Source organism: Notamacropus eugenii, chromosome 2 (genome assembly GCF_028372415.1).
Source record: "Notamacropus eugenii isolate mMacEug1 chromosome 2, mMacEug1.pri_v2, whole genome shotgun sequence".
Taxonomy (NCBI): Eukaryota; Metazoa; Chordata; class Mammalia; order Diprotodontia; family Macropodidae; genus Notamacropus; species Notamacropus eugenii.
In genome coordinates this window covers 190,332,798-190,347,975 of record NC_092873.1, presented here as the reverse complement: position 1 = coordinate 190,347,975, position 15,178 = coordinate 190,332,798, and the positions used below count along the sequence as shown (strand labels likewise).

The window sequence follows — 15,178 nt, the reverse complement described above, 5'->3', positions numbered from 1 at the left end:
AGGAAAGGTGTTCTATACTCACTACAATGCATGAGAACAGTAAAAGTAAGTGAAATAAGGAGATGGACAGTGAAATAAAGAGAAGAAATGTTAAGAGAATATTCACATATCATTTTGTGTTCCCTCCTGTATAGTGGACATAATTGATCAGAGAGCCATAGAAATTCATCGTTGTTTGTTGTTCATTTGTCTCAGTCATGTCTGACTCTTCATAATCTTATGTGGGTTTTTCTTGGCAAATATACTAGAATGATTTGCCATTTCCTTCTCCAGCTCCTTTTACAGATGAGGAAACTGAGGCAAATATGGTTAAGTGACTTTTCCAGGGTCACACAGCTAGTAAGTGTCTGAGGCCAAATTTGAACTCATGAAGATGAGCCTTCCTGATTCTAAGCCCAGGGCTCTGTCCACTGCTAGAAATAGACAAAACATTAGGTTATCAAGTAAATCTCTTCAAGAATGACATTGTTCTGTGTATATTTCCTTTTAGGGTACAGAATAATCTTAAAGCTCCAGATTTTAATAATGTGAACCACACTTTTTTAATAATGTGGATCAAAGAAAACTTAAGATCATCCAAAGCATATCCCCATGATAAGATCTTGGCAGACATGCTCTCTTCCTGACATCACTTACGAAGACTGACACATAAATAATTTCAACAAGGAACAAATGCTGGGTTAAATAACTTTCTGCATTTGCACACTGTAAATCTGTTAATCCATTGAATGGGGGTTTTCGGTTACCATAGTTCTTCTTGACATTGATGGACCTTCCTCATTCCAGAGGACTCTGTGTCTTGGTGAACTCTACAATCCCTTCCAGGCACTAACATTGATCAGGCAGCTGTGAAATGATAATCTTTCTTCTACTTACCTCATCCTTTTGAGGTCAGTCTCCTTTTTATTACTCATGCTACCATCTAGAATATTCTTCACTGGGAAATAACACAAAAAAAGTGGTGGGAGAGAAAAATAGGAGCCACACCAGCAAAAAAAAATACAACGTTATCATCATAAATTTAAATATATTTGGCATCACAGATTTACATCAAAGCTGACAGCGGCATCTCAGAATATCTAGTCTAAATCTTTTCATTTTATAGATCAGGGAAGATATCATAGAGGAGTAGCTTGCCTAAGTGAACGGGATTTATCGGGGCCGTTCACCCCAAGCCGACAGGTTTACCTGACCAGCAGGGCCTGTCGACCCTGAAGGAGCTCGCTGTGAGTACCGGATGAGGCAGGAGGCAAAGATGTAAGGCAACTCCGTTTATTCAAACTAGCTCAGGCACTTATATAGTATCATGTACGCCTTAGTTACGTAAGCAGCACAAGCAAGATTAAACTAGTTTAAGCAAGTTTTGCTACTGCTTTCCAGCCACGTTTCAGGAAGTATCTGGTGGTGAACAGGGGCGGAACCCTTCCTCCCAGCGCCATCTTGTTCATGCCTTACCAATCTTCCCTCAGATTACCTGAGCCGTGATTGGTGTACGCCGTCCAAGAGAGCTGAGGGTTGGCAATTCCCTTACACCTAAGGTCACAAAAGAATTAAATGGAAGATCTGGAATTCAAACACAGCCTCTTACTCCTGTCTATGCTGCTGTTTATTTGTTTTCTGGGTGTCCAGTTTTCTGTGACCCCATTTGGGATTTTCTTAGCAGAGATACTGGAGTGTGCCATTTCCTTTTCCATCTCATTTTACAGATGAGGAAACTGAGGCAAAAGGGATTCAGTGACTTACCCAAGGTCACACAGCTAGTAAATACCTAAGGTCAGGATTTGAAATCAGGAAGCTGTCTTCCTGACTCTCGACCCAGTACTCCATACACTGTGTTTACCTACCTGCCCCCTCTATAAAAAGGGGATAATACTAACATCTACCTCTCAAGATTGGTTTGAGGAGCAAATCAAATGATCTTTATAACATGCTCTGCAAAACTTAAAGCATTAGATAAAAATGATTCTTATTATTGTTGGTGTTTTTGTGCAACCAATAGACTGGTTTTCTCAAGTCAGCTGGAATGAAGATTTTGGAACAGATGGCTCTCCATATAAAATAACTCAAATTAAACAAAGCACTGTTATTAGTAGGGGGTGCATACTTGGTCTCTCTCTGCTGTCTAGGCTGTAAAATTACATAGGAATTAAAAGTGATAGTTCAAGCTAAGACCTCTTACAAATAAACATAGCATGTACAGGCTCAAAGATGGAACGACATTAAGTCAGAAGTTCTAAAATAAACAAACAGACTGTGGGAAAGTAAGGATTTTAAAAGGAAAATACCCCTCTCCCCAATAAACTCTGAACTTCTAGCCAGGAGAGCTTACTGTGGTCGGACATACTGTGGTCACTGGGGTGACTGAGAAAGGGTGGGGAAGAAGGATCTGGAAATATTTAGCAATAAAATAGATTCTCTGTAACTCTGCAGAACAACAAGGATGTATATATTTAAGGGATTCTTAAAAAGTTAAACAGATTTGATTTTTATCATAACGTAATCTTACAGAAGCCTAAATTTTTTAAATTTCCTCGGGACAGAGATATCTTGCTATGTCTAATGACATTGATTTTTTAAAAGCATTTGAATCTAAAACATAACGTAGCCTAGAAGGCTTTCTTCCAAAAAAAAAAAAAGTTGTCTCTCACAAATGTTATTTTTTTGAGACTGGGTTTCCCTCTTTTACCCAGGCTGGAAATACAGCAGTCACTCATGAGCTGGGTTACAGACCCACTTGTAAGAAAAAATAGTTACATTTTCAGTGTGAGCACTTACACTTGGGATATCAGCAAACTATAAGTCAGGCCTTAGTTTTTTATTTTGTTGACTTCTATAGCTAATGAAATGATAGAGACAAAGCTAGTAATGTAGATTAGCATTAAAAAGGGGGGGAGGGAATAAAAAAAGAAATTTACATGATAACTTTAATATATATTTAAAAGAAATAACCAATTATACACAGATTTGTAGTTTCATGGGCAATCATCTTTTTAAAAAATTATATCATATAAAGGAAATGCTTATTTTGTTCCATAAATTAAAAATAATTTTTTAAAAAAAGGATGTTGTATATACATTTTTTTGGACATTTGTTAAATATTTACCAGCATACCCCTGGCTTATCTGATTGGCATGGATGATACAGCCTGCTCTATTTTTTTCCAACCTAGGCTGCTTTGCCTTTCCATAGGTAGCCTGGGGGCCTTCTGCTCCCCCTAAGGGCTCACCATTTTAGTACCAGACTTGGTATGGATATCAGATCAACTTTTACCTTCCTGCATCTTAGACCTCCAGGAGCATAAGCAATTGAATAATCTGTCTCCCAGAAAGAAGATTACAAGTATGGATCACCACACCCATTCATTTTATTGGACTCTCTTATATATAGATCCAACTATGGAGATAGCATAGTATCATGGTAAAAATGTTCTGTGCTTAGAGACAGGAGAGATCTGCATTTATGTGTTGTTATTCTACACACTAATTAGATATGTGACCATCAATTTTTCAGAGCATCAATTTCCGTGTAGATTAGTATTATCTATAGTACTTATCTCACAAAGAGCAAATGAGATCATGTATGTAGAGAAAGTCTGACAAATGGGAGCTGCACCTTCAGAGACTACGTCATGTCCTGCTTGCCACCAACCCTCAAGCGAGAGGCTGTGGAGCCTGCTTGTGCTAAGATATAATGACATGTAATATCAGGGAACTGCTTCCTAATTCAGAGCAGATGCAGGTACTCTGTTTCCAGGCTCCTTACCAGGTGAAAAAGAACATTTTCTTTCATGGCTGAGCTGGAACTGAAAATGCATTCAAAAGCAGTCACCAGCTGCATATTTCCTTTTCTCTTCCTGGCCATGTTTCAGGGAGGAGGTAAGGATTTCTGTAAGACCTCAGCAAGGAAAGAGGCATCGGGTCTTTATCTCCCCCACACCTTGTAGCCCATGAATACATAACCCTGCTGTTGCTTCTGTCAGCTGTCTCCTTATTTTTTCTCCTCTTAGGTACAGAAATATTGGAGATGTAGAAGGCCTGACTGTGGGGCATCCAACTTGTCAGTGTGAGTGGAGATGAGGATATCCAGGAGCTTATAAAGTGTGTATATATAGCTGTATCAATATACAAATATATAGCATTTTGCAAGACGTAAATTGCTACATCGTCAGTTATTATTCTTATTTGTTCTATTTTGGTGAGGTTATAGGTGGCCCAGTGATAGAGTGCTGGGCCTGGAGTCAGGAAGACCTGAGTTCAAATCCAGCCTCAGATACATACTAACTGTGTGGCTACTTGGACATCTACTTGTAGCAACTTAGGCAAGTTGCTTAATCTATGTCTGCCTTAGTTTTCTCATCTATAAAATGGAGATAATAATAACACCTATCTCCCAAAGTGGCTGTGAGAATCCAAAAAGATAATAATTATGAAGCAATTAGTGTAGTGTCTGGTACATATTTGTTGTCGTTTGCTGTTCAGTTGTGTCTGACTCTTCATGACGCCATTTGGGGTTTTCTTGGCAAAGATACTGGAGTAGTTTGACATTTCCTTATCTGGTGTGTTCCCATTTTGCAGATGAGGCTCAGGCAAATAGGGGTTAAGTGACATGCCCAGGGTCACGCAGCTAGTAAGTGTCTGAGGGTGCATTTGAATTCAGGTCTTCCTGAGACCAGTCCTGGAACTCTATTCAATGCACCATTATGTGCATTAAAAATGTTAACTATTACTATTTTTATAATTGAATTTTTAACTATTGGCTTCATTTGCCCACTCAATTTCCTCCACTGTACAACACAAAGTGGGATGGAGGCACCTTGGTTTGATGAGGATCAAATTAGAGAATAAGTAAAATTCTTTACAGTCATGAAGTACTTCATATGTATAAGTTTATTGTCATAAATCTCCCCCTTCCTGACATACTCTATATACTAGCTTCATGATGGAGTAAAAGAATGCTGGGGTTAGTAAAGATCTGGGCTTGAATCTTGGCTCTATACAAGACCTTTGGAAAGTAATTTCATTTCTTGGAGCTTTAGTTTATCCATCTTCCATAAAGGGGAAAATAAGCCTTGTAAGACCAACTTCACAGGGTGTACCAAGGGCAGCACTTTGCATTGGAGGATGAGAGAGCACCATATAATTCTTATTCCCTCCTATTTCCTCAGTGCCTAGAACAATTGCTGGTAGATAATAGGTGCTTAATAAATATTTGTTATTGTTGTTGAATTCCAATGAGAAATGACATCAAATGACAATGTCAAACAGGGAAACATATGTTACCTAAAGTAACCATGGAAGTGTAAGGAGAGATGAGATTAGGAAGAGCCTCTGTGGTTAGTAAGATAGTGAGTTAATTCAGGAGGTGTAAAAAGATTTTCTTGCAGCAATGAGGACCCAGTTGAGATTATGTAATATAAATGTATAGTAGGCCCAATCATCATGGTTCATTCAATTAATATTTTAAAAATTTATTTATTCATTTTAAGTTTTCAACATTCATTTCCACAAAATTTTGAGTTCCAGATTTTCTCCTCATCTCTCCCCTCTCCCCATCCCAAAATGCCTTGCATTCTGATTGCCCCTTTCACCAATGTGCCCTCCCTTCTAACACCCCTCCCTTCCCTTATCCCCATCTTCTCTCTTGTCCTGTAGGGCAAGACAAATTTCTATACCCCATTACCTGTATTTCTTATTTCCCAGTTGTATGCAAAAACAATTCTCAACATTTGTTCCTAAAACTTTGAGTTACAACTTTTCTTCCTTCCTCCCTCCCCATCCATCCCCAATTAATTTTTTAAAAATGCTTAGTATGTGGGGCAGCAGTCAGAGTGCCAGGTTTGAAATTAGGAAGACTCATCTTCATGAGTTCAAATATGGCCTCAGACATTTACTAGCTGTGTGACCCTGGGCAAGTCACTTAACCTTGTTTGCCTCAGTTTCCTTATCTGTAAAATGAGCTGGAGAAGGAAATGGCAAACCCCTCCAGTATCTTTGCCAAGAAAACCCCAAATGGGGCCATGAAGAGTCAGACATGACTGAAAATAACTCAAAAATAAGCACCTTGTGGAGCAGAAGTTCAAAGAAGCAGCCCTCCAAATGCAAACACCAACAAGGTAACCTGCTATTCTGGATCTGGCTGTGACCAACAAAGAAGTGATTGACATAGAAACAACAGGAGCCTTGGGGGCAAGTGGCCTACTCTGCCATGGAGTTTGGAATAGAGAAGAGGAAAATGGGCATAGTGGTTTCCTATAGGAGGACACCTTCCACCTGTCCATTTTTGCCTTTGTATATACATTTCTGGAAGTCTAAAATGTGCTTTCTTCATTTCAGCCTGGTAGACTCCTTGGCTTCCTTCAAAACATGGTGCCACTTTCTACACGAGATCTTTCCTGAATCCCCCCCCGCCCCAGTTATAGTAATCTCTTCCTCTTAAAATTATTTTCTACATTTTTTTGGTATTTTCTTATTTGTTGTATACTCCTAGGTGGAGTATAAGGTCACTGAAGGTAGAAAATGATGAAAATTTTTTCTTAGTACCTCTACAGGCTACTCTAGTATCTTGAACACAGGAGCAATAAATACTTCTTGAATGGAATTAGATGAACTTGCTCTTACTCCCCTTCCCCAACCCCCCATAGATCATGACCAAAACAACAAGTTAGTACAGGTTGGCTTCAGGAAGAGTTTAGAGATAGGGCCCTCTTATTTGATTATTATGCATGTAGAGAGTACAGTTATCTCTCCCACATCAAGGGGATTAGGGGTGTGGTGCCCCCACAATCTGGAAAATCTGCATAAAATTTTTTGACCTTTCTCTTGTACTAGAAAGAAATTTGAATTATTGTGGTATTAAAAGGTAAAATATGTTGCTATTATACAATACTCTACATATTTTGTGCCTTTCTGAGTTTCTACACTTTTTCTGTGCCATCTTCTGGCCTTTGGTATTGTCTGCAGCTTCTGCAAAACTCCCCCCAAATTCCCATTTAATTTCTAGTGCCCACCGGTAATATATTGAAACAGCCATGGGGAAAGTTGTGATGTGCAAGGGATAACTGTACTATGATTTTTTTAAACGGACAGAAATTGTAAACATGAGCATAAGTTTAATCTATTTTTTATGTTTTTTATATATATAATGGCATGAGTTGAAAAGAGATTCTTGGGTTGCCATCTGCACTGCTGGAAGGAGGACCCACATGGTTGAGATCACAGATCCATTGAAGTTTATGGCATAAACTGCTTGACAATCAGAATTTGTTCCCAGTAGCAAACCTGGCAGTTTGCCTGTCATTTTGTGCTTTCCTCATAGTTTGGAGAGGTTGGGGAGAGGGCATGAGAGGATGTTTAAAGGGGGTCTGGACCTATGATCTCATCCATGTGCCAAACTCCTGGTGTGGAAACCAATAGCACAGGAGCACAGATATATAGCTTAGAAGGGATCTCAGACCATCCAGCCCAACCCCTCATTTTAGATAGAGGAAACTGAGGCTCGGGGAGGTAAAGTAATTTAACCAAAATCTTATTTACCTGTAGTTAAGCCTCAGAGTCAGGAGCTTAATCCACCCATCTCCAGAGCCTAGGATCTTTTCCACTCATCAGATGCAGCCTGACACCTGATCCGTAATTTGTAGTCTGAGAGAACAGAGGGAGGAATTAAGAAGTTACGTGATTAATCCAAGATTACACATTCAGGACACATGTCGAAGGTGGGACCTGAATAGAGATCTTTGGATCCCTAAGCCTGAAGTTTGGATCCTTAGCCATTACCGCCTTCAGCTTCTCACTTTCCCAACAATGCAGACAATTACATGGCAGGACGAAATTACGAGTGTGCCTTTGAGTTGGCAGAAATGTGTCTATATGTCCAGCCTGCTGGAGAAAAATCCAGCCTCGCGCTCTCTCCGCCCCTCTCCTGCCCCCCCACCCCCACCCCAGTGTGGGGTTTAGGTAGCACTGGGGTAAGGGGTGATCAGGACGCTGGGCAGCCAGGCAGTGTCCCACAGCTCCAGGGGCGGTCCATCTATTTCTGAGTGTGAGGACCCCAACTTGATTTGCATCCTGAGCTTTCACCCCCTGCCCCCCGTTCCATTCTGCCTGCCCACCACGCTCTGTCCATGCAGCCCCAAGGTCCGAGCTGACCGCCCGGGCCTCCGGATAAAGTTACGCAAAGGTTCCCATTGACTGACTGCAAGGGAGGAAGGCGGGTCTGAGCAGTGTCCTGTGCCGGCTGAGGGGAGTTTCCAAACTTTGCAGCCAGAGAGCTCGGGTTCCCTTTCTAGATCCCTGGTTTCCTCCCTCACCCGTCCCAGAGCTCCAGCCGGCTGCCTGCCGGCCCTGTGGGCTCTCCTCGCCTGCCAAGGGAGAGAAGAAAGGGAAAGGAAAGGGAGGGAACGCGCTCGTGCGGCCCAGGGATGGGGGTAATCCCTGCTGCAGCGCGAGGTCCCATGAGGGCGAGTTTCCCCACTCCTCCACACATGGGGCTCTGAGCATCCTCCATAGGACGGGCCCAGCCCGGCCCGGCAAGGCAGGATGGCTAAGGAGAAACCGCTGTGGAGGTGCTGTGCCTTCCGACTGTGCCTGCTCTCTGCCGCGCTCCTTTTCTGCCTGCAGCTCACCCTGGAGCTGAGGCGCTCCTGGTCCTCGAGGGACAGCGAGGGGCAGGCCGGATTGCCCTCCAGTAGCTCCCTGCCGGGCGGGCCCGATGCCCCTGCGCTGCGGCAGCTGCTGCCAGGGGTGCACCCGCCTCCCGGGGTGCACCTGCCACCGGGACACTCCTGGCCCCCAGCAGCCAGCAGGAGGCAGGTCACCTACTTGAGGAGCAGCCGTCGAGGGGAGGCGGAGCTGGGCTCCCCAGAAGGGAGCCATCACAAAAAGGTCAGTGACTGGCGAAGGGAGGGCAACTCGAGCCTTTTGGCTGGGGTTGGGGTTGGGGTGAGTAAACTACCGTGTCTAAGACCGTTAGAAACAGTGACAACCTCAGCCTGTCCAGTGACCTCTTCTGTTCCCATAGCAGCGCTCCAGATGTGACTTGATGTTGAGAGAGGAGAGAGAGAGAGGCAGGAGAGAAAGGCCTAACACCAACTTTTCCTCCTTAATTTGTTTGCTTTACAGCGGTGGTTCTCAGAGTGTGGTCCTGAGACCTTTCAAGGAGTCCAGGAAGTCAAAATTATTTTCATATTACTGAGAAGTTATTTGCCCAGTAGAATAAAGTAACTGCCTGTCCCAAGTTTATTCCAACTGCCTGGGCTTGCCAACTCCACATATCTGTGTGAAAAATCTGTGGCTGAATTTTCTTCATATACTTCAACCAAAATAACTTATCATAATAGATGGAATGCGGAAACAAAGTAAAGAATTCATCTGTCCTCTATTAAGGCAGGCACTAAAGAGATTTGCAAAAATATGTAAAACAATGCCAAGTTTTTGTTTTTGAAAATAGTTATTTTTTATAAAATGTTATTTATAACATATAATAGATTTATTATTATTTTAAAATAAATTAATATAGTAAAATTTAGCAGTTTTAATTTTCAAATATGCTAAATATGGAGAGCTATAACTCATATAAACAAAAACTCTTTGGGGTCCTCAATAATTTTTAAGAGTTTAAAGGGGTCCTCTAATTTTTTAAAAGTACAAAGGACTCCTGAGATCAAAAAGTTTGAGAACTGTTACTCCACAAGTTTTCAAATTTCAGTTGCAAACCTGACCTGTTAAGGATATCAGGCAGGTTGAAGAGAATTTTGTTACATGTAGTGAAAGAGTTGATTTTTCTCTTTTGGCCTTCTCTCTCTTGCCTCTCCCTATCTCCCCTTGGAGCCCCAGACAAAGCTCCTGACTGTTTGAAAGTGGTGGTTGGGGGTGTGTGTGGTGATTGTGGTTTATTTCTCATATGATCAGTGTTTCAGAAGATCCCTCTGGAATGCACATTTTTTTTTGGAGACTGTACTAGGTGTTCCAATACTTCATCTCCACCTCAAGCCTTTCCTGCCTGCACAACAACTATCTTTATACCAAACATTTGGGGGGAGTATATAAATACAAAGTGTTTTAGGAGTATGTAAGTATGGAGAAAAGATCTTTAGAGATTACCTTTTGTCCAAGGAGTAGGAATACACATAGACTTAATTAAGTAGATATGGGGTTTTTCTAGGCATAAATTCTGGTAGTACATCCTTCTTTTCTAGTAAGTGGTCTTTATTTTTAGAGTTTATTCAATACATCCTGCTGAATCTCAAGGGAAAACATTATTCTTTATGAACTTCAATGGACCTATGATCTCATGGTACTACTTATACTTGTACAGTTTGTAAGTTTGCAATGCAATGATTATATGACTCTTGTCCCCATAAATAAATCGTCCAAAGAAATCCTTGTGGGAGCCTTTTGTGTGTGCGTGTGTAATATGATTTGAGAACCAATGTGCTATAGCATAATGGAAAGAGCCCTGGGTTTGGAATCATAAGATCTAGCTTCAAATTCAAGCTCTGTCACTCTCTTATCTGTGGAATCTTGGCCAAGTTACCTAACCTTTAAAAGAAAGAGGTAGAACTAAATGAGCTCTAAGGTGACCTCTAGCTCTAAATCTATGATCCCAGTATTTTCTTTCTTTTTTTAATCATATATTTCCAGGATGATGCCTTTTTATACTGATTCTTGCTTGTGTAATATGGACATGAATTTCTCAGATCTTAATATGAACTGCCACAGATAGTACAGGCCCACAAAAACAAGCTAATTACTATTCATTGGAGAAAGGTACAGGTCATCGCGTTTGGGTATTGCCAGGTTGTGCGAACTTGAAAAAGATAGAGAAAAGAGAAGAGCTGTTGGGAACAAAGAAAAGGAAATAAGATAGGAGGAACAGCATGGAGAGGTGAGTGGACTCACCATGTGGGAAATATTAGGATTTTCCTGAGTTTGGAGAAGAACCTGAGGGCTACAGTGGGAGTAAGAGGTTGTGTGGTCATGCCTTCCTTCAGTTCCAGAAGAGTCCTGTGGCCTAGAGAGCCAAGATGAGAACCTTAAGGAAATTTAAGAGTTTTCCATGTTATCTGTTGAGAACATGTTAAAGGAGAGAAGGGGAATGGTCAAAATTTCTCTTCCATTCACAGGGTAGAAGGTTATATCTAATGGTATATAGGGAACAGGGAATGATTGTATTCCTTCTTTATATTGTTTTAGTGTCAAGTACTTTTGCTATTGGATTGTTTACTCTTCCATGGTCTGGTATTAGAGAGTACTTTTTCCTGGAGGCAGACTTGGGCCATGAATTGTACAGTTACCAAAAATAGCTGCACTAAACTAGTATAAAGTAGTTCAGAAACAGAGAAGACAGGGGCCTACCTATTATGGTTATGGTTTTGGAAATATGCTATAACCTCCTCCTGTGTAGGATGACTATCTCCATTGACTTTTGTCTCACTAGCAATTTTCTTTGGAGAGCATATTTATCAAACATAAGTTGTACTGTGATCCAGGGACTCCATTCCCACAGGTTCTAATCATCCAGCAAGAGTGCTACTGTACTTGAGGTTTCATGAATGAAAGTTGATGGAGAGAGCAATCCTGCATTGTGAAAATGGCTACTCACAATTCTTGATGGCCTACTCCAAGGAACTGCAAGAAAATATGAATGCAATTTCTTGAGGGAAAGAATAGTACTTTATTAATCTCTGTAACATCTAGTGACTACCTAGCATAGTGTCTAGAATTGAACAGGTATTTGGGGACATTATATAAGTACCCAAGCAGGAGTGTTTTGCTTTTAATCTGACTCTCTTTAAAAAAAAAGTTGGTAACCTCTGGCCTATAATCAGCAGTTATGATTAAATTAAATGACCCATTAAAGAACTATCCACCATTTGGCTTTCAAGGCTCTGCTCACATACTACATTCTATAAGAGGCCTTTCCTGGTTCCCCTTAATGCCAGTACCTTCCTTCTGAGAGTACCTCCAGTTTATTAGATATACATCTTGTACATATAGAGCTACTTTTATGGTACTTCTCCATCACATTGTGAGTTCCTTGAAGGCAGAAATGGTTTTGGGGGCCATTTTTTGGGTATCCCCAACACTTAGCAGAGTTCCTGGCACAAAATAAGTCCTTAATAAATGCTTCTTAACTTGACTTCTGATCATGTACCTGTACCATAACGATTCTGGTTTATTATTTTATGTTTACACCCTCAATTTGTGTCCTTGATAACTGAAGCAGTCGTTTTAAAGATGGCTGACATGAAGCATACATATTCTTATTAACTGAAAATTTAATTGGATCTCTGAGGAGTAATCTAGTTACCTTGACCTTCATTGATTCAGTTCAGTTCTGCCTGGTAAAGTGGAAGGAGTGCCAGTTTGTAGTCAGAGGACCTGGGTTCAATTCCAAGTTCTCCTATTTACTACTTATGTCACGTTGGGCAATTCATTTATTGCCTCTGGGTCTCAGTTTCCTAATTTGTAAAATGAGGGGGCTGAATGTGGTGACCTTAAGATCCCTTCCAATTCTAAGACTGTGATACTATAAAAAACTTATAGGGTACCTATTATGAGCAAGACAACTATGGTCCATACAAAAGATATGCCTGTTTTCATGGGCATGATGTCAAGCAAGGAGATCAAGTTATATCCATGAGCACATTTAAGTGTATTGAGAGAAATATGAAGTATGAAACTGGTTCAGTACCTGGCATGCAGTAGGTGCTTAATAAATGTTTATTGACTGATTGATTTCAGGTAAGGGACCAGTCTTTCTAGCACATTTCAGATACCATCATCCTCTACAAAGTTATATTTCATTCCTCCCACCTGCCCCCCCCCATTAAAATGATCTTTTTCTCTTCATACTCTCAGATCATGTTATCTGGTTCTTCCTTTCGTCCTTGCCATAATCTAACTTTTAGACTTATACTTAGCTGTGTAAATGTTGTAGCTCCCCATGAAACTTTAATGCGGGGACTGCAACCATTTTCCCATCCCCTTTGCTTAGCATAGGGCTATGCACCTTTTGAGTTGAATGGAATTGAATGGATAAGGTAGCATTTGAACTGGGTCTTGATGGGTAGGAATTGACTACCATAGGTGGAGCTGGTTCTGGGGGATGTGAAATGCTTTCCAGATAGAGGGAACAACTTAAACAAAAGCCTCTGGCCTTGAACTCTCTTAGTAATGTTGTCATTCTTTCTTCATTAACTTCTTGGCTTACTACCGACACCAACTCTTTCTACCTTCCCTTATTCATAGAGGTTGCTGTTGTTCAGTTGTTTCAGTCACCTCCAGCCCTTTGTGACCCCAACTGGGGTTTTCTTGGCAAAGATAATAGAGTGGTTTACTCTTTCCTCCTTTAGGCCATTTTACAATTGGGGAAACTGAGGCAAACAGGGTTAGGTGACCTCCTCAGGATTACACATTTAGTAAGTGTCTGAAGTTGGATCTGAACTCAGCAAGATGAGTTTTCCTGACTCCAGGCCTGGCACACTGTCTGCTACCCCACTTAGCTGCCCTAATAATAGATGAGCAGCTTGCAATTTATTTTGATAAGGAAGGCAGCACTGTACCACGGAAAGAACTCTGGAACTGGAGTCAGAGGATCTAGGTTCAAATCCCACCTCTCATTTTTACTACTTGGGCATGTCTGGACCTCAGTTTCCTCCTCTTTAAAATGGACTTAGATTGGGTAGCTTCTGAAATTACTTGTCTAGTTCTAGGACTGTGATCCTATGACCTTATGAGTTTGTTTTTGTATTGTTAATAGCTACCTTTTACTCTTGCATTCTAGGTTTGAACTTTTCTTGGTTGCATGCAGCTTCTCCTCTGAGGTTACACCAACTAATTCTTACTAACATGTTGGATCCCTAGAGTGCATTAGAGTACACATATAGTCCAGGAAACTTATGTTTCTGGTAGTAGAGGGCCCCAATTTTCTTTATCTTCTCATGGCATTCTCACATTATCCCCACCCCACTTCCAGTCTCAATGTCTCTGCTTGGCTCCATGGGTCTGTTCCTCACAGAAGCTCAACTCCTGATGGCCAAGGTTAGCTCTTTTCTCTGTCATAAGAGGACACATTTCACAGAGTTGCCTTCTGCCTCCATTCTGACTGGATCTACTTTCTGCTCTGTGTGGTATCCCTTACTGGGCAACTAGTTGCTGTAAGAAATGTTATAGCCAATGGGGAGGGGAAGAGAGACCAATTCTCTCTTCCCACCCATTAAAGGAAAGGAATTATTTTCTTTCAAGGGCTGTCTTTCTTTCATAGCTGGCAATCTTCTCCACTGCTGGAGGACATAAAATAGATTTTTCTGACTCCAGGCCCAGTGCTCTAACCACTGTACAACCTAGTTGTTAATCAAAATAAATCCGATCTTTCTGCATGACGAGCTTTTAACTACTTGAAGACAGCTGTCAAATCTTCTCTAAATCTTTTCTCTTAATTAGATTAAACAACTTCTAATTTTTTTAACTGATCCTTAGATAACATGTTTTCTAGTCAGTTCACAATCTTAGCTTCTGTCTTTCAGGTGGGCTCTCTCTTGTCCAGGTCTTTCTTAAAATGTGGGACTTAAAACTGAACACCATACTCTAAATATGACTGAAACAGGGCACAGTACAGGGGAAATGGTATCCTTTGTTCCACAGTCTACTCATGATGCCTAGGATTGCTTTACCTTTTTTAACTCCCATGTCACATTGTTGATTCATATTTGGCTCAAAGTATACCCAACTCTCCAGGTTGTCTTTGATAGAACTAGCTATGTCTCTTCCACTTTGTACTTATAAAAATGAACTTTATATTTGTCCTTATTAAATTTCTTTTTTTTCTTTCCTAGATTTGACCTGTTATGTTTTAGCTTGTCATGATATTTTCGATGTGGAGTCTGTCCTCTTATATGCTTTAAATCTTTATATCAGCTGCAGATTTGACAAGTATAATATCTGTGCATGTATCTAAGGCATTCCTCATCCCTTGGAGGCCTCTTCCTGCATTTCCAGTCTAATGACACCTGTCAGCCCCGGGTACTCTGCCATCCAGTGATGCAGGCCTCCTTCCTCTTCCATCTTTTGTCAGTGGACATTTTCACTGACTGTCCCACATGCATGAATCTCTCCCTCCTCATCTCAGCCTCCAGGCTTCCCTGGTTTCCTTCAAGTCTTAAATAAAGTTGCATCTGCT

General features: G+C 41.0%; 1 protein-coding gene and 1 long non-coding RNA gene across 2 annotated transcripts in view; one reads left to right on the top strand and one right to left on the bottom strand.

Moving 5' to 3' along the window:
- Positions 1-1,256: 1,256 nt before the first annotated feature.
- LOC140526653 (uncharacterized) lies at positions 1,257-7,638 on the bottom strand. The gene is made up of 2 exons (XR_011974466.1): positions 7,534-7,638; positions 1,257-1,533 (listed from the first exon to the last, which is right to left on the bottom strand). It is a non-coding gene; the product is annotated as an uncharacterized lncRNA (long non-coding RNA).
- Positions 7,639-8,299: 661 nt separating this feature from the next.
- Positions 8,300-15,178, top strand: part of METTL24 (methyltransferase like 24) — a 175,440-nt gene continuing 168,561 nt past the window's right edge. The window contains exon 1 of the mRNA XM_072643044.1: positions 8,300-8,880. Within this exon, the coding sequence (XP_072499145.1) occupies positions 8,536-8,880 (345 nt within the window). The 5' untranslated portion in view covers positions 8,300-8,535. The remainder of the gene's footprint in view (positions 8,881-15,178) is intronic.